This window comes from Oncorhynchus kisutch, unplaced genomic scaffold (assembly GCF_002021735.2).
Source record: "Oncorhynchus kisutch isolate 150728-3 unplaced genomic scaffold, Okis_V2 scaffold751, whole genome shotgun sequence".
Classification (NCBI taxonomy): domain Eukaryota; kingdom Metazoa; phylum Chordata; class Actinopteri; order Salmoniformes; family Salmonidae; genus Oncorhynchus; species Oncorhynchus kisutch.
Genome location: NW_022262696.1, coordinates 103,999 through 122,655, shown reverse-complemented (window position 1 = coordinate 122,655; position 18,657 = coordinate 103,999). Strand labels below are relative to the sequence as shown.

The 18,657-nt window shown below is 47.6% G+C and overlaps 2 protein-coding genes across 3 annotated transcripts in view; both read right to left on the bottom strand.

The window, feature by feature from the left end:
• Positions 1 to 1,844: 1,844 nt before the first annotated feature.
• On the bottom strand, positions 1,845 to 6,971 carry LOC116361849 (cullin-associated NEDD8-dissociated protein 1-like). The gene is made up of 2 exons (XM_031816151.1): positions 6,836 to 6,971; positions 1,845 to 3,632 (listed from the first exon to the last, which is right to left on the bottom strand). Exons 1-2 carry the CDS (start codon positions 6,941 to 6,943, stop codon positions 3,408 to 3,410), a joined length of 333 nt encoding a protein of 110 aa, XP_031672011.1. The 5' UTR covers positions 6,944 to 6,971; the 3' UTR covers positions 1,845 to 3,407.
• Positions 6,972 to 16,146: 9,175 nt separating this feature from the next.
• LOC116361848 (cullin-associated NEDD8-dissociated protein 1) overlaps positions 16,147 to 18,657 on the bottom strand; it is a 67,240-nt gene continuing 64,729 nt past the window's right edge. For both annotated transcript variants that reach the window (XM_031816148.1, XM_031816147.1), the window contains exon 23: positions 16,147 to 17,934. In XM_031816148.1, coding sequence (XP_031672008.1) covers positions 17,710 to 17,934 — 225 coding nt within the window. In that variant the 3' untranslated portion in view covers positions 16,147 to 17,709. The remainder of the gene's footprint in view (positions 17,935 to 18,657) is intronic.

Below are 18,657 nucleotides of genomic sequence, written 5' to 3'. Positions count from 1 at the left end.
CACGTTCTTAAAATAAAGTGGTGATCCTAACTGACCTAAGACAGGGAGTTTTTTTATACCAGGATTAAATGTCAGGAATGGTGAAAAACTGAGTTTAAATGCATTTGGCTAAGGTGTATGTAAACTTCTGACTTCAACTGTATCTATACATGTAAACCTATAGCTTCATATATCTACACATATAAACCTGTAGTCAGTGTATAAGCTATACTCCTGCACCTTCCTCTGTCGTGCACATGGAGCTCACATCAATCAGCCACGTCGGACTCCATACTGTTACGGTTCCCTTTCTCAGGTCCCTCAGGAAGGTCTGCCTCTCAGTGGGGGGACATCAGACTGCCTCTCAGTGGGGGGACATCAGACTGATGGAAGGACTGCCTCTCAGTGGGCGGGGGACATCAGACTGCCTCTCAGTGGGGGGACATCAGACTGCCTCTCAGTGGGGGGGGGGGGGGGGGGGGGGAAATCAGACTGCCTCTCAGTGGGGGGGGGACATCAGACTGCCTCTCAGTGGGGGGGGGGGGACATCAGACTGCCTCTCAGTGGGGGGGGGGGGGGGGGACATCAGACTGCCTCTCAGTGGGGGGGGGGACATCAGACTGCCTCTCAGTGGGGGAGGGGGACATCAGACTGCCTCTCAGTGGGGGAGGGGGACATCAGACTGCCTCTCAGTGGGGGGGACACATCAGTCTGCCTCTCAGTGGGGGGACATCAGACTGATGGAAGGACTGCCTCTCAGTGGGGGGACATCAGACTGATGAAAGGACTCTCTCTCAGTGGGGGGACATCAGACTGCCTCTCAGTGGGGGGACATCAGACTGATGGAAGGACTGCCTCTCAGTGGGGGACATCAGACTGATGGAAGGACTGCCTCTCAGTGGGGGGGGGACATCAGACTGCCTCTCAGTGGGGGGGGGGACATCAGACTGCCTCTCAGTGGGGGAGGGGGACATCAGACTGCCTCTCAGTGGGGGAGGGGGACATCAGACTGCCTCTCAGTGGGGGGGGACGACATCAGACTGCCTCTCAGTGGGGGGGACATTAGTCTGCCTCTCAGTGGGGGGGACACATCAGTCTGCCTCTCAGTGGGGGGACATCAGACTGATGGAAGGACTGCCTCTCAGTGGGGGGACATCAGACTGATGGAAGGACTGCCTCTCAGTGGGGGACATCAGACTGATGGAAGGACTGCCTCTCAGTGGGGGGACATCAGACTGATGGAAGGACTGCCTCTCAGTGGGGGGACATCAGACTGCCTCTCAGTGGGGGGACATCAGACTGATGGAAGGACTGCCTCTCAGTGGGGAGACATCAGACTGATGGAAGGACTGCCTCTCAGTGGGGGGACATCAGACTGATGGAAGGACTGCCTCTCAGTGGGGGGGACATCAGACTGCCTCTCAGTGGGGGGACATCAGACTGCCTCTCAGTGGGGGGACATCAGACTGATGGAAGGACTGCCTCTCAGTGGGGGGACATCAGACTGATGGAAGGACTGCCTCTCAGTGGGGGGGACATCAGACTGCTTCTCAGTGGGGGGACATCAGACTGCCTCACAGTGGGGGGACAATCAGACTGATGGTCATTTTGTTGACACATAAGAGAGCGTCCTGAAAAAGGTTAACCTTTCTTCCCCCTCAAAAGCAGTGCACTATATAGGGAAGAGGGAGGCATTTGTGACTCACCTGACAGGATAAGGAATGGAGCAGTAACATCGACCCCCCCCCCCCCCAAAAAAAATGTAATGAGATAGCTTGTCAGTTTAAACTGTAAGGTCTACAACCGTTGTATTGGGCGCGTGGGACAAATACAATTTGATGTTGCTGGATCTGGACGCTAAGAAATCAGTTCACGCTTTTTATTCACAAAATGTACTTCTGTCCACATACAGAGAGGTCTGTTCCTAATGCTGGGCTTTCACCCCGAGGTACGGTGCTGCCTTAGTCGAAGACGCGCTCCTTCCCTTATCGGGTTGTTTTGAACATGATAAATGGGGTCAAAGGTCAAATGACCTCTGCTCAACCAACCACCAGTCGATGCAAGAGACGATGTACAAATAAAAAATGAGGGCAAAAAAAATATTTCTAAATATTTATCCACTTATTCAACAGAACACCCTGTCCTGACCATGTCTCTCACACCTCTTTAATAGAAGATTTCTGAACACAATTTTAAACATCAGCTCTTCTGATTGTGTGAATCCCCCCCCCCCCCCCCACCAACCAAGCTTTGTTCTAACTAACAGCCGACAAGACAAATAAAACACCGATAATGACATTCAATTCTTGCAAAAACAAACTAAAAAATAAACCCCTACCCATTCAATTCAACCCAATCTGATCCGGTAAGAACCATGGTAACAAAAACAACAAAAATAAACCCCTCCCCCATTCAATTCAACCCAATCTGATCCGGTAAGAACCATGGTAACAAAAACAACAAAAATAAACCCCTCCCCATTCAATTCAACCCAATCTGATCCGGTAAGAACCATGGTAACAAAAACAACAAAAATAAACCCCTCCCCCATTCAATTCAACCCAATCTGATCCGGTAAGAACCATGGTAACAAAAACAACAAAAATAAACCCCTCCCCCATTCAATTCAACCCAATCTGATCCGGTAAGAACCATGGTAACAAAAACAACAAAAATAAACCCCTCCCCCATTCAATTCAACCCAATCTGATCCGGTAAGAACCATGGTAACAAAAACAACAAAAATAAACCCCTCCCCATTCAATTCAACCCAATCTGATCCGGTAAGAACCATGGTAACAAAAACTCAAAAAAAAGTGCCGGTCCAGAAACCATAGAACTCAATATGCTGTAATTGTATTGATTTAACCCCTGTAGATCCCATGTTAGTCAAGCCTCCTGTCTTGTATGTTAGGAGCCGTGTGTATATATATATATATATATCTATCCCATCGTTCGTAGAGTTAAGCTATAGGCAGTCAGTTCCATTTAAGTCAGTTCATATGTCATCATCTCAGCATTTAAACAGTCACTCTGCAGCAGCATCCAAACATCTGCATGGAGGTACCTGTGGGATTCAGGAATTATTAGAAAACCCAAACAAAAAACAACAACAAAAAGGAACGATGGAACAAACCAAAAATTGATTTATTTTGTGTTTTTTTTTTTAGAAATGAGAAATGTGGTGATGAGCTTAAAAGCTTTAAAGAGGAACTTTCTTTTACTTGTATTTTTCGTTTTACATTTTGTTTTGTTTTAAAGTTCAATTATTTATTTTTTTCTCCTCTAACTGTTGCTGATTCAGTGCAATGCATCATGGAACGATTGATAAAAGGGCCCCCTCCCCTCCCAGGTATTTTTTGTTGCTGTTGCGGCATCATGTTTTGGGAATGAAAGGAAGAAGAGGGGGATTGTGGGAGAGTCATTGTTTAGCTGGTGTCCATGGACTCCATGTTAGCAGAGGACGAGTCTCTCTGGATGTTTTCAAAGATGGCAGCCAGCTCGGGGTTGGAGGAGATCTGGGACTGGAACTCGCTCATCAGGGGACTCTTCTCCGCCTCGGGGATGGTGAGGAGGGCGACCACCGCCCGCATGGCTGACCGCTTCAACTCATCCTGCTTCTCAAACTCCTGCTTCACTGAGTTGGCCTTCACCTGGGGGAGAGAGACAGGGTGAGAGAGAGAGACAGAGAGAGAGAGAGACACAGAGAGAGAGGGGTTGACATACTGTATGTAGGTGATTGTTGGAGAGAGATGGGACTCTAACACATCCCTGAATGGTACTATACCAGGGAGAGTGTTGTGTCTGGTCTCTGTGAATGGTACTATACCAGGGACAGTGTGTCTGGTCTCTGTGAATGGTACTATACCAGGGACAGTGTGTCTGGTCTCTATGAATGGTACTATACCAGGGACAGTGTGTCTGGTGTCTGTGAATGGTACGATACCAGGGACAGTGTGTCTGTGAATGGTACTATACCAGGGACAGTGTGTCTGTGAATGGTACTATACCAGGGACAGTGTGTCTGTGAATGGTACTATACCAGGGACAGTGTGTCTGTGAATGGTACTATACCAGGGACAGCGTGTCTGGTCTCTATGAATGGTACTATACCAGGGACAGTGTGTCTGGTCTCTGTGAATGATACTATACCAGGGACAGTGTGTCTGTGAATGGTACTATACCAGGGACAGTGTGTCTGTGAATGGTACTATACCAGGGACAGCGTGTCTGGTCTCTGTGAATGGTACTATACCAGGGACAGTGTGTCTGGTCTCTGTGAATGGTACTATACCAGGGACAGTGTGTCTGGTCTCTGTGAATGGTACTATACCAGGGACAGTGTGTCTGGTCTCTATGAATGGTACTATACCAGGGACAGTGTGTCTGGTGTCTGTGAATGGTACTATACCAGGGACAGTGTGTCTGGTCTCTATGAATGGTACTATACCAGGGACAGTGTGTCTGGTCTCTGTGAATGGTACTATACCAGGGACAGTGTGTCTGGTGTCTGTGAATGGTACGATACCAGGGACAGTGTGTCTGGTCTCTGTGAATGGTACTATACCAGGGACAGTGTGTCTGTGAATGGTACTATACCAGGGACAGCGTGTCTGTGAATGGTACTATACCAGGGACAGTGTGTCTGGTCTCTGTGAATGGTACTATACCAGGGACAGTGTGTCTGTGAATGGTACTATACCAGGGACAGTGTGTCTGTGAATGGTACTATACCAGGGAGTGTGTCTGGTCTCTGAATGGTACTATACCAGGGACAGTGTGTCTGTGAATGGTACTATACCAGGGACAGTGTGTCTGGTGTCTGTGAATGGTACTATACCAGGGACAGTGTGTCTGGTCTCTGTGAATGGTACTATACCAGGGACAGTGTGTCTGGTGTCTGTGAATGGTACGATACCAGGGACAGTGTGTCTGGTGTCTGTGAATGGTACTATACCAGGGACAGTGTGTCTGGTCTCTGTGAATGGTACTATACCAGGGACAGTGTGTCTGGTCTCTGTGAATGGTACTATACCAGGGACAGTGTGTCTGGTCTCTGAATGGTACGATACCAGGGACAGTGTGTCTGGTCTCTGTGAATGGTACTATACCAGGGACAGTGTGTCTGGTCTCTGTGAATGGTACTATACCAGGGACAGTGTGTCTGGTCTCTGAATGGTACTATACCAGGAACAGTGTGTCTGGTCTCTGTGAATGGTACTATACCAGGGACAGTGTGTCTGGTCTCTGTGAATGGTACGATACCAGGGACAGTGTGTCTGTGAATGGTACTATACCAGGGACAGTGTGTCTGTGAATGGTACTATACCAGGGACAGTGTGTCTGTGAATGGTACTATACCAGGGACAGTGTGTCTGGTGTCTGTGAATGGTACTATACCAGGGACAGTGTGTCTGGTCTCTATGAATGGTACTATACCAGGGACAGTGTGTCTGGTGTCTGTGAATGGTACTATACCAGGGACAGTGTGTCTGGTCTCTGTGAATGGTACTATACCAGGGACAGTGTGTCTGTGAATGGTACTATACCAGGGACAGTGTGTCTGTGAATGGTACTATACCAGGGACAGTGTGTCTGGTCTCTGTGAATGGTACTATACCAGGGACAGTGTGTCTGGTCTCTGTGAATGGTACTATACCAGGGACAGTGTGTCTGTGAATGGTACTATACCAGGGACAGTGTGTCTGTGAATGGTACTATACCAGGGACAGTGTTGTGTCTGGTCTCTGTGAATGGTACTATACCAGGGACAGTGTGTCTGGTCTCTATGAATGGTACTATACCAGGGACAGTGTGTCTGGTGTCTGTGAATGGTACTATACCAGGGACAGTGTGTCTGGTCTCTATGAATGGTACTATACCAGGGACAGTGTGTCTGGTGTCTGTGAATGGTACTATACCAGGGACAGTGTGTCTGGTCTCTGTGAATGGTACTATACCAGGGACAGTGTGTCTGTGAATGGTACTATACCAGGGACAGTGTCTCTGTGAATGGTACTATACCAGGGACAGTGTGTCTGGTCTCTGTGAATGGTACTATACCAGGGACAGTGTGTCTGGTCTCTATGAATGGTACTATACCAGGGACAGTGTGTCTGGTCTCTGTGAATGGTACTATACCAGGGACAGTGTGTCTGTGAATGGTACTATACCAGGGACAGTGTGTCTGTGAATGGTACTATACCAGGGAGAGTGTTGTGTCTGGTCTCTGTGAATGGTACTATACCAGGGACAGTGTTGTGTCTGGTCTCTATGAATGGTACTATACCAGGGACAGTGTGTCTGGTCTCTATGAATGGTACTATACCAGGGACAGTGTGTCTGGTGTCTGTGAATGGTACTATACCAGGGACAGTGTGTCTGGTGTCTGTGAATGGTACTATACCAGGGACAGTGTGTCTGGTCTCTGTGAATGGTACTATACCAGGGACAGTGTGTCTGTGAATGGTACTATACCAGGGACAGTGTGTCTGTGAATGGTACTATACCAGGGACAGTGTGTCTGTGAATGGTACTATACCAGGGACAGTGTGTCTGTGAATGGTACTATACCAGGGACAGTGTGTCTGTGAATGGTACTATACCAGGGACAGTGTGTCTGGTCTCTGTGAATGGTACGATACCAGGGACAGTGTGTCTGGTCTCTGTGAATGGTACTATACCAGGGACAGTGTGTCTGGTCTCTGTGAATGGTACTATACCAGGGACAGTGTGTCTGGTCTCTGTGAATGGTACGATACCAGGGACAGTGTGTCTGTGAATGGTACTATACCAGGGACAGTGTGTCTGGTCTCTGTGAATGGTACTATACCAGGGACAGTGTGTCTGGTCTCACCTTGGTGGTGCAGGTGGCACGTAGCGGCTCAACCAGTCTGTCCAGCCTCTGTAGCACAGCACTGGGACACAGAGTGGAGAGTCTAGCCAGCATCAGGAACGTCAGCATCTGATAAACAACAACATCCCCATTATCTTCCAACCCCATAAACCAACACTCCTCAATACAGGCCCTGTGATGCATTATACAGTCTGCCCTTTAAATCATACAGACCACCTCTCTCCTGTTGTCTGATCTACATACAGACTACCCCCCTCTCTCCTGTTGTCTGATCTACATACAGACTACCCCTCTCTCTCCTGTTGTCTGATCTACCTCTCTCCTGTTGTCTGATCTACATACAGACTACCCCTCTCTCTCCTGTTGTCTGATCTACATACAGACTACCCCTCTCTCTCCTGTTGTCTGATCTACATACAGACTACCCCTCTCTCTCCTGTTGTCTAATCTACATACAGACTACCCCTCTCTCTCCTGTTGTCTAATCTACATACAGACTACCCCTCTCTCTCCTGTTGTCTAATCTACATACAGACCACCCCTCTCTCTCCTGTTGTCTAATCTACATACAGACTACCCCTCTCTCTCCTGTTGTCTAATCTACATACAGACTACCCCTCTCTCTCCTGTTGTCTAATCTAAGCAGGGACTACTCAGCCTGAAGGAGCAGGGACTACTCAGCCTGAAGGAGCAGGGACTACTGAGTCTAATATAACTGAGACGTAGTGTGACCTGTTAGACCTGAAGGACCAGGGACTACTCAGTCTAATATAACTGAGACGTAGTGTGACCTGTTAGACCTATAACTCTAAAGACATTACCACAGTTGATTGCATCAGAATAGATTTAGGCTACCATCATCTAGATTTATAGGATTTTACCTTGAGGTTTGAAATGATTTTGCCCTTACAGTATGTGTTTTTTCCCCCCAGGTAGACCATTATCACTGATTAACAAAACATTACCTTAGACTATGAACTTGTTTCCTCTGACTCGTATCCAAAGTCAACCTGAGTTGAGCCCTGTGTTTGAGTGTTGAGCCCTGTGTTTATGACATCTGTGTTTGAGAGATCTGTGAGTTGAGCCCTGTGTTTGAGAGATATGTATTTGAGAGATCTATGAGTTTACCCCTGGGGGTGAGAGAATTGTGAGTTGAGCCCTGTGTTTGAGAGGAGACCTGTGAGTTGAGCCTTGTGTTTATGACATCTGTGTTTGAGAGATCTGTGAGTTGAGCCCTGTGTTTGGGAGATATGTATTTGAGAGATCTATGAGTTTACCCCTGGGGGTGAGAGAATTGTGAGTTGAGCCTTGTTTGAGAGGAGACCTGTGAGTTGAGCCTTGTTTGAGAGATCTGTGACCTGAGCCCTGTGTTTGAAAGATATTTGAGTTGCGCCCTGTGTTTAAGAGGAGACCTGTGAGTTGAGCCTTGTGTTTGTGAGAGCTGAGTTTGAGAGATCTGTGATTTGAGCCCTGTGTTTGAGAGATATGTGAGTTCAGCCCTGTGTTTGAGAGATACGTAAGTTGAGCCCTGTGTTTGAGAGATACGTAAGTTGAGCCCTGTGTTTGAGAGATATGTGAGTTGAGCCCTGTGTTTGAGAGATACGTAAGTTGAGCCCTGTGTTTGAGAGATACGTAAGTTGAGCCCTGTGTTTGAGAGATACGTAAGTTGAGCCCTGTGTTTGAGAGATACGTAAGTTGAGCCCTGTGTTTGAGAGATACGTAAGTTGAGCCCTGTGTTTGAGAGATACGTAAGTTGAGCCCTGTGTTTGAGAGATACGTAAGTTGAGCCCTGTGTTTGAGAGATACGTAAGTTGAGCCCTGTGTTTGAGAGATACGTAAGTTGAGCCCTGTGTTTGAGAGATACGTAAGTTGAGCCCTGTGTTTGAGAGATACGTAAGTTGAACCCTGTGTTTGAGAGATATGTGAGTTGAGCCCTGTGTTTGAGAGATATGCAAGTTGAGCCCTTGTGTTTGTGATTAGATATTAAAAACTCTAGCTGCGTCAGGGACCCCACCTGATTCAACTTGTCAACTAATCACCAAGCCCTTGAATAGGTGAATCAGGTGAAACGTCTGGGGGACCCCAAAGGGAGGGTTGAGAAACATGGCTTTAGAGGCAGCTCAGTGGACTGTGAACATTCCTATCAGCAAAAACACAGAGGAGATAACAGAGAGGACCAGCCTGGTAGGTAACAGAGAGGACCAGCCTGGTAGGTAACAGAGAGGACCAGCCGGGACAATGTAGAAAGTATCCAGGCTGGTCCTCTCGGTTACTTCCTCTTCTACTAGAAAGGAGGTAACAGAGAGGAGAGCTCTCCTATCAGGCCACACCAGAGGGACTAAGCCCCGCCTACAGTGTTCTCCCAGAGGAGAGCTCTCCTATCAGGCCACACCAGAGGGACTAAGCCCCGCCTACAGTGTTCTCCCAGAGGAGAGCTCTCCTATCAGGCCACACCAGAGGGACTAAGCCCCGCCTACAGTGTCCTCCCAGAGTAGAGCTCTCCTATCAGGCCACACCAGAGGGACTAAGCCCCGCCTACAGTGTTCTCCCAGAGGAGAGCTCTCCTATCAGGCCACACCAGAGGGACTAAGCCCCGCCTACAGTGCATCACACATTCCAGACACTACAATCATTAGCTCCCTCACATAATCCACACAGAGCACACACTCACCAAGCATAGAGCTGTTGTTGCTAGTTCCAGCATATATAGACCATTTACAAGGACTCACCAAGCATAGAGCTGCTGCTGCTAGTTCCAGCATATATAGACCATTTACAAGGACTCACCAAGCATAGAGCTGCTGCTGCTAGTTCCAGCATATATAGACAAGGACTATACAATGAAGTGGGACCTAAATACCTGATAGTCTTTCTGTCATTGTTTGGTATTAGTTGCAGTTTCAGAGATAAGTTCATGTTGTTTGGAGAGATAGAATACCAGTTCAGTTGATGTTGTTTGGAGAGATAGAATACCAGTTCAGTTCATTGTTTGGAGAGATAGATTACCAGTTCAGTTCATTGTTTGGAGAGATAGATTACCAGTTCAGTTCATGTTGTTTGGAGAGATAGATTACCAGTTCAGTTGATTGTTTGGAGAGAAGTCATTTTGACCTTTATTTAACTAGGCAAGTCAGTTAAGAACAAATTCTTATTTACAATGACGGCCTCAGAACAGTGGGTTAACTGCCTTGTTCAGGGGAACAGTGGGTTAACTGCCTTGTTCAGGGGAACAGTGGGTTAACTGCCTTGTTCAGGGGAACAGTGGGTTAACTGCCTTGTTCAGGGGAACAGTGGGTTAACTGCCTTGTTCAGGGGAACAGTGGGTTAACTGCCTTGTTCAGGGGAACAGTGGGTTAACTGCCTTGTTCAGGGGAACAGTGGGTTAACTGCCTTGTTCAGGGGAACAGTGGGTTAACTGCCTTGTTCAGGGGAACAGTGGGTTAACTGCCTTGTTCAGGGGAACAGTGGGTTAACTGCCTTGTTCAGGGGCGGAACGACAGATTCTATTTGATCCAGCAACCTTCCAGTTACTGGCCCCGATGCGCTAACCACCTGCCGCCCCACGTAGCCTAGTGGTTAAATAACACCAGTTCCCCTCCAGTTACTGGGCCCGATGCTCTAACCACTAGGCTACCTGCCGCCCCACGTAGCCTAGTGGTTAAATAACACCAGTTCCCTTCCAGTTACTGGGCCCGATGCTCTAACCACTAGGCTACCTGCCGCCCCACGTAGCCTAGTGGTTAAATAACACCAGTTCCCTTCCAGTTACTGGGCCCGATGCTCTAACCACTAGGCTACCTGCCGCCCCACGTAGCCTAGTGGTTAAATAACACCAGTTCCCTTCCAGTTACTGGGCCCGATGCTCTAACCACTAGGCTACCTGCCGCCCCACGTAGCCTAGTGGTTAAATAAAACCAGTTCCCTTCCAGTTACTGGGCCCGATGCTCTAACCACTAGGCTACCTGCCGCCCCACGTAGCCTAGTGGTTAAATAAAACCAGTTCAGAAATGTTGTTTGGCTTTAATCTATAATATTTACTGGTGACCACTGCTCCCTACTGGTCAATGGCAGAGTGAAGTCAGTTCAAGGACCTCAACGGAGTCAAAGGCTGCATCTCAATTGACCTTCCTTCCCCTGGAAGTGTGTACACCAGTGTAAACATGCATACTTCAGGGGAAGGGTGGAGAATGGGGACACAACCTGAGGTGAAGATGTCCACTCCACTTCTCCTCCTTAATGAGCTAATTAAATGATCCTTCAACCTTCCAAAGCTTATTATCAGCCCTCTAATTGGCCCTCCACGTTAATTAATTAATTAGCTTACCTGCTCGCGTGGAACATTAGATCCCCCCCTTTTCATCTGATCAGCAACAAATTGGGGACAAGTGAGAAATACATTGAGGAACTTTACAAAAGTTCATTTCTGATTCTGAAGTAGCATGTAGCCTAGCGGTTAAAGAGCTGGTCCAGTAACTAAAAAGTAGCCGGTTCGAATACTTGAGCAGACGATGTGAGAAAAATCTGTCGATGTGCCCTTGAGCAAGGCACTTAGTCTTAATTTGATCTAGGTGTGCCGTACTACTATGGCTACACCCTGTGAAACCGTTTCACTGACCTATCCTGGTGTATGTGACAATAAAACATTTTTATTTTGATGATCTGGGATGTCCCTGCCATCTTTGGCGCGTATACAATGCTGATAGGTGTCCTTCTTAGGACTATAAAACTGAACAGACATGGATCAGTCGTTTAGCGTCGAGGAGCTAGTGACCTTTGCAGAGATAGATTTTCTATGATGAACGTCATCTTTAAAAGGTTTGGGTTTTCATCAACTGGACGTATTATCTATGTTGAGTTATGAGACTCGCTGCAGTCAACTAACACAGCAAAGGTTTGGGTTTTGAAGAGAATCGGCACGTCTTTTACCATCTTTAGAATGGTTGGTGAGTATTGGCCTGCTGCTTGGAGGGTAGCATTATGGAACTGGCCTGCTGCTTGGAGGGTAGCATTATGGAACTGGCCTGCTGCTTGGAGGGTAGCATTATGGAACTGGCCTGCTGCTTGGAGGGTAGCATTATGGCACTGGTCTGCTGCTTGGAGGGTAGCATTATGGCACTGGCCTGCTGCTTGGAGGGTAGCATTATGGCACTGGCCTGCTGCTTGGAGGGTAGCATTATCGCACTGGCCTGCTGCTTGGAGGGTAGCATTATTGAACTGGCCTGCTGCTTGGAGGGTAGCATTATTGAACTGGCCTGCTGCTTGGAGGGTAGCATTATGGAACTGGCCTGCTGCTTGGAGGGTAGCATTATGGCACTGGTCTGCTGCTTGGAGGGTAGCATTATGGCACTGGCCTGCTGCTTGGAGGGTAGCATTATGGCATGAATTACATGTGTTTACATCGGCAGACCAATTATGCATGTTTCTTTCTCACTCACTGGTCTTTTGACCAATTGGATCAGCTCTGAAAAAGATCTGTGATTGGTCAAAAGACCAATTAGTAGAAAAAGAATATCAGAATTGTTCTTCCAAACACAACCATGTTTTCACACCGCAACAACATTTTGCTCAGGGCCCCGAAAGGCCTAGGGCCGGCTCAGTTTGCATTTCTGGGTATGATTAGGGCCCCTAAAAGGCGAGGGCCGGCTCTGGGTGCACGTCTGGATATGGATAGGGCCGGCTCTGGGTGCACGTCTGGATATGGATAGGGCCGGCTCTGGGTGCATGTCTGGGTATGGACGTGGGTACGCAGACCCATGAGCCACTGCGGTCCCCCATCGAATGTGCCTATCCCTGCACTAGAGGGATCATGAATGACAGCATTAATTCAGGCAGAAATTGACCTCTTTATTTGGGCATTTTTCCATAGATGGATTTATTTACCATACCTCATCACACCTGAACTCTCAAGAGCAAGAAATACTGAGCTTTATATACAGTTGAAGTCAGAAGTTTACATACACTTAGGTTGGAGTCATTAAAACTTGTTTTTCAACCACTCCACACATTTCTTGTTAACAAACTATAGTTTTGGCAAGTTGGTTAGGACATCTACTTTGTGCGTGACAAGTAATTTTTCCAACAATTGTTTACAGATTATTTCACTGTATTACAATTCCAGTGGGTCAGAAGTTCACATACACCAAGTTGACTGTGCCTTTAAACAGCTTAGAAAATTCCAGAAAATGATGTCATTGCTTTAGAAGCTTCTGATAGGCTAATTGACATCATTTGAGTCAAATTGGAGGTGTACCTTCGAACTCAGTGCCTCTTTCCATGACATCATGGGAAAATCAAAAGAAATCAGTCAAAAATGGTAGACCTCCACAAGTCTGGTTCATCCTTGGGAGCAATTTCCAAACGCCTGAAGGTTCCACGTTCATCTGTACAAACAATAGTACACAAGTATAAACACCATGGGACCACGCAGCCGTCATACTGCTCAGGAAGGAGACTTGTTCTGTCTCCTAGAGATTAATGTACTTTGGTGCGAAAGGTGCAAATCAATCCCAGAGCAACAGCAAAGGACCTTGTGAAGATGCTGGAGGAAACAGGTACAAAAGTATCTATATCCACAGTAAAATAAGTCCTATATCGACATAACCAGAAAGGCCGCTCAGCAAGGAAGAAGCCACTGTTCCAAAACTGCCATAAAAAAAGCCAGACTATGGTTTGCAACTGCATATGGGGACAAAGATCGTACTTTTTGGAGAAATGTCCTCTGGTCTGATGAAACAAAAAATGAACTGTTTGGCCATAATGACCATTGTTATGTTTGGAGGGAAAAGGGGAAGCTAGCAAGCTGAAGAACACCATCCCCACCATGAAGCACGGGTTGTGGCAGCATCATGTTGTGGGGGTGCTTTGCTGCAGGAGGGACTGGTGCACTTCACAAAATAGATGGCATCATGAAAAGGAATATTATGTGGATATATTGAAGCAACATCTCAAGACAGGAAGGAAGTTAAAGCTTGGTTGCAAATGGGTCTTCCAAATGGACGTTGACCCCAAGCATACTTCCAAAGTTGTGGCAAAATGGCTTAAGGACAACAAAGTGAAAGTGTTGGAGTGGCCATCACAAAGTCCTGACCTCAATCCTATAGTAAATATGTGGGCAGAACTGAAAAAGCGTGTGTGAGCAAGGAGGCCTACAAACCTGACTCAGTTACACCAGCTCTGTCTGGAGGAATGGGCCAAAATTCACCTAACTTATTGTGGGAAGCTTGAGGAAGGCTACCCGAAACGTTTGACCCAAGTTAAACAATTTAAAGACAATGCTACCAAAAACACTCAATTTGTATGTAAACTTCTGACCCACTGGGAATGTGATGAAATAAATAAAAAGCTGAAATAAAAAAATCACTCTACTATTATTCTGACATTTCACGTTCTTAAAATAAAGTGGTGATCCTAACTGACCTAAGACAGGGAGTTTTTTTATACCAGGATTAAATGTCAGGAATGGTGAAAAACTGAGTTTAAATGCATTTGGCTAAGGTGTATGTAAACTTCTGACTTCAACTGTATCTATACATGTAAACCTATAGCTTCATATATCTACACATATAAACCTGTAGTCAGTGTATAAGCTATACTCCTGCACCTTCCTCTGTCGTGCACATGGAGCTCACATCAATCAGCCACGTCGGACTCCATACTGTTACGGTTCCCTTTCTCAGGTCCCTCAGGAAGGTCTGCCTCTCAGTGGGGGGACATCAGACTGCCTCTCAGTGGGGGGACATCAGACTGATGGAAGGACTGCCTCTCAGTGGGCGGGGGACATCAGACTGCCTCTCAGTGGGGGGACATCAGACTGCCTCTCAGTGGGGGGGGGGGGGGGGGGGGGAAATCAGACTGCCTCTCAGTGGGGGGGGGACATCAGACTGCCTCTCAGTGGGGGGGGGGGGACATCAGACTGCCTCTCAGTGGGGGGGGGGGGGGGACATCAGACTGCCTCTCAGTGGGGGGGGGACATCAGACTGCCTCTCAGTGGGGGGGGACATCAGACTGCCTCTCAGTGGGGGGGGGGGGACATCAGACTGCCTCTCAGTGGGGGGGGGGGGGGACATCAGACTGCCTCTCAGTGGGGGGGGGACATCAGACTGCCTCTCAGTGGGGGGGGGGACATCAGACTGCCTCTCAGTGGGGGAGGGGGACATCAGACTGCCTCTCAGTGGGGGAGGGGGACATCAGACTGCCTCTCAGTGGGGGGGACACATCAGTCTGCCTCTCAGTGGGGGGACATCAGACTGATGGAAGGACTGCCTCTCAGTGGGGGGACATCAGACTGATGGAAGGACTGCCTCTCAGTGGGGGACATCAGACTGATGGAAGGACTGCCTCTCAGTGGGGGGGGGACATCAGACTGCCTCTCAGTGGGGGGGGGGACATCAGACTGCCTCTCAGTGGGGGAGGGGGACATCAGACTGCCTCTCAGTGGGGGAGGGGGACATCAGACTGCCTCTCAGTGGGGGGGGACGACATCAGACTGCCTCTCAGTGGGGGGGACATTAGTCTGCCTCTCAGTGGGGGGGACACATCAGTCTGCCTCTCAGTGGGGGGACATCAGACTGATGGAAGGACTGCCTCTCAGTGGGGGACATCAGACTGATGGAAGGACTGCCTCTCAGTGGGGGACATCAGACTGATGGAAGGACTGCCTCTCAGTGGGGGGACATCAGACTGATGGAAGGACTGCCTCTCAGTGGGGGGACATCAGACTGCCTCTCAGTGGGGGGACATCAGACTGATGGAAGGACTGCCTCTCAGTGGGGAGACATCAGACTGATGGAAGGACTGCCTCTCAGTGGGGGGACATCAGACTGATGGAAGGACTGCCTCTCAGTGGGGGGGACATCAGACTGCCTCTCAGTGGGGGGACATCAGACTGCCTCTCAGTGGGGGGACATCAGACTGATGGAAGGACTGCCTCTCAGTGGGGGGACATCAGACTGATGGAAGGACTGCCTCTCAGTGGGGGGGACATCAGACTGCTTCTCAGTGGGGGGACATCAGACTGCCTCACAGTGGGGGGACAATCAGACTGATGGTCATTTTGTTGACACATAAGAGAGCGTCCTGAAAAAGGTTAACCTTTCTTCCCCCTCAAAAGCAGTGCACTATATAGGGAAGAGGGAGGCATTTGTGACTCACCTGACAGGATAAGGAATGGAGCAGTAACATCGACCCCCCCCCCCCCCCCCAAAAAAATGTAATGAGATAGCTTGTCAGTTTAAACTGTAAGGTCTACAACCGTTGTATTGGGCGCGTGGGACAAATACAATTTGATGTTGCTGGATCTGGACGCTAAGAAATCAGTTCACGCTTTTTATTCACAAAATGTACTTCTGTCCACATACAGAGAGGTCTGTTCCTAATGCTGGGCTTTCACCCCGAGGTACGGTGCTGCCTTAGTCGAAGACGCGCTCCTTCCCTTATCGGGTTGTTTTGAACATGATAAATGGGGTCAAAGGTCAAATGACCTCTGCTCAACCAACCACCAGTCGATGCAAGAGACGATGTACAAATAAAAAATGAGGGCAAAAAAAATATTTCTAAATATTTATCCACTTATTCAACAGAACACCCTGTCCTGACCATGTCTCTCACACCTCTTTAATAGAAGATTTCTGAACACAATTTTAAACATCAGCTCTTCTGATTGTGTGAATCCCCCCCCCCCCCCCCCACCAACCAAGCTTTGTTCTAACTAACAGCCGACAAGACAAATAAAACACCGATAATGACATTCAATTCTTGCAAAAACAAACTAAAAAATAAACCCCTACCCATTCAATTCAACCCAATCTGATCCGGTAAGAACCATGGTAACAAAAACAACAAAAATAAACCCCTCCCCCATTCAATTCAACCCAATCTGATCCGGTAAGAACCATGGTAACAAAAACAACAAAAATAAACCCCTCCCCATTCAATTCAACCCAATCTGATCCGGTAAGAACCATGGTAACAAAAACAACAAAAATAAACCCCTCCCCCATTCAATTCAACCCAATCTGATCCGGTAAGAACCATGGTAACAAAACAACAAAAATAAACCCCTCCCCCATTCAATTCAACCCAATCTGATCCGGTAAGAACCATGGTAACAAAAACAACAAAAATAAACCCCTCCCCCATTCAATTCAACCCAATCTGATCCGGTAAGAACCATGGTAACAAAAACAACAAAAATAAACCCCTCCCCATTCAATTCAACCCAATCTGATCCGGTAAGAACCATGGTAACAAAAACTCAAAAAAAAGTGCCGGTCCAGAAACCATAGAACTCAATATGCTGTAATTGTATTGATTTAACCCCTGTAGATCCCATGTTAGTCAAGCCTCCTGTCTTGTATGTTAGGAGCCGTGTGTATATATATATATATATATCTATCCCATCGTTCGTAGAGTTAAGCTATAGGCAGTCAGTTCCATTTAAGTCAGTTCATATGTCATCATCTCAGCATTTAAACAGTCACTCTGCAGCAGCATCCAAACATCTGCATGGAGGTACCTGTGGGATTCAGGAATTATTAGAAAACCCAAACAAAAAACAACAACAAAAAGGAACGATGGAACAAACCAAAAATTGATTTATTTTGTGTTTTTTTTTTTAGAAATGAGAAATGTGGTGATGAGCTTAAAAGCTTTAAAGAGGAACTTTCTTTTACTTGTATTTTTCGTTTTACATTTTGTTTTGTTTTAAAGTTCAATTATTTATTTTTTTCTCCTCTAACTGTTGCTGATTCAGTGCAATGCATCATGGAACGATTGATAAAAGGGCCCCCTCCCCTCCCAGGTATTTTTTGTTGCTGTTGCGGCATCATGTTTTGGGAATGAAAGGAAGAAGAGGGGGATTGTGGGAGAGTCATTGTTTAGCTGGTGTCCATGGACTCCATGTTAGCAGAGGACGAGTCTCTCTGGATGTTTTCAAAGATGGCAGCCAGCTCGGGGTTGGAGGAGATCTGGGACTGGAACTCGCTCATCAGGGGACTCTTCTCCGCCTCGGGGATGGTGAGGAGGGCGACCACCGCCCGCATGGCTGACCGCTTCAACTCATCCTGCTTCTCAAACTCCTGCTTCACTGAGTTGGCCTTCACCTGGGGGAGAGAGACAGGGTGAGAGAGAGAGACAGAGAGAGAGAGAGACACAGAGAGAGAGGGGTTGACATACTGTATGTAGGTGATTGTTGGAGAGAGATGGGACTCTAACACATCCCTGAATGGTACTATACCAGGGAGAGTGTTGTGTCTGGTCTCTGTGAATGGTACTATACCAGGGACAGTGTGTCTGGTCTCTGTGAATGGTACTATACCAGGGACAGTGTGTCTGGTCTCTATGAATGGTACTATACCAGGGACAGTGTGTCTGGTGTCTGTGAATGGTACGATACCAGGGACAGTGTGTCTGTGAATGGTACTATACCAGGGACAGTGTGTCTGTGAATGGTACTATACCAGGGACAGTGTGTCTGTGAATGGTACTATACCAGGGACAGTGTGTCTGTGAATGGTACTATACCAGGGACAGCGTGTCTGGTCTCTATGAATGGTACTATACCAGGGACAGTGTGTCTGGTCTCTGTGAATGGTACTATACCAGGGACAGTGTGTCTGTGAATGGTACTATACCAGGGACAGTGTGTCTGTGAATGGTACTATACCAGGGACAGCGTGTCTGGTCTCTGTGAATGGTACTATACCAGGGACAGTGTGTCTGGTCTCTGTGAATGGTACTATACCAGGGACAGTGTGTCTGGTCTCTGTGAATGGTACTATACCAGGGACAGTGTGTCTGGTGTCTGTGAATGGTACGATACCAGG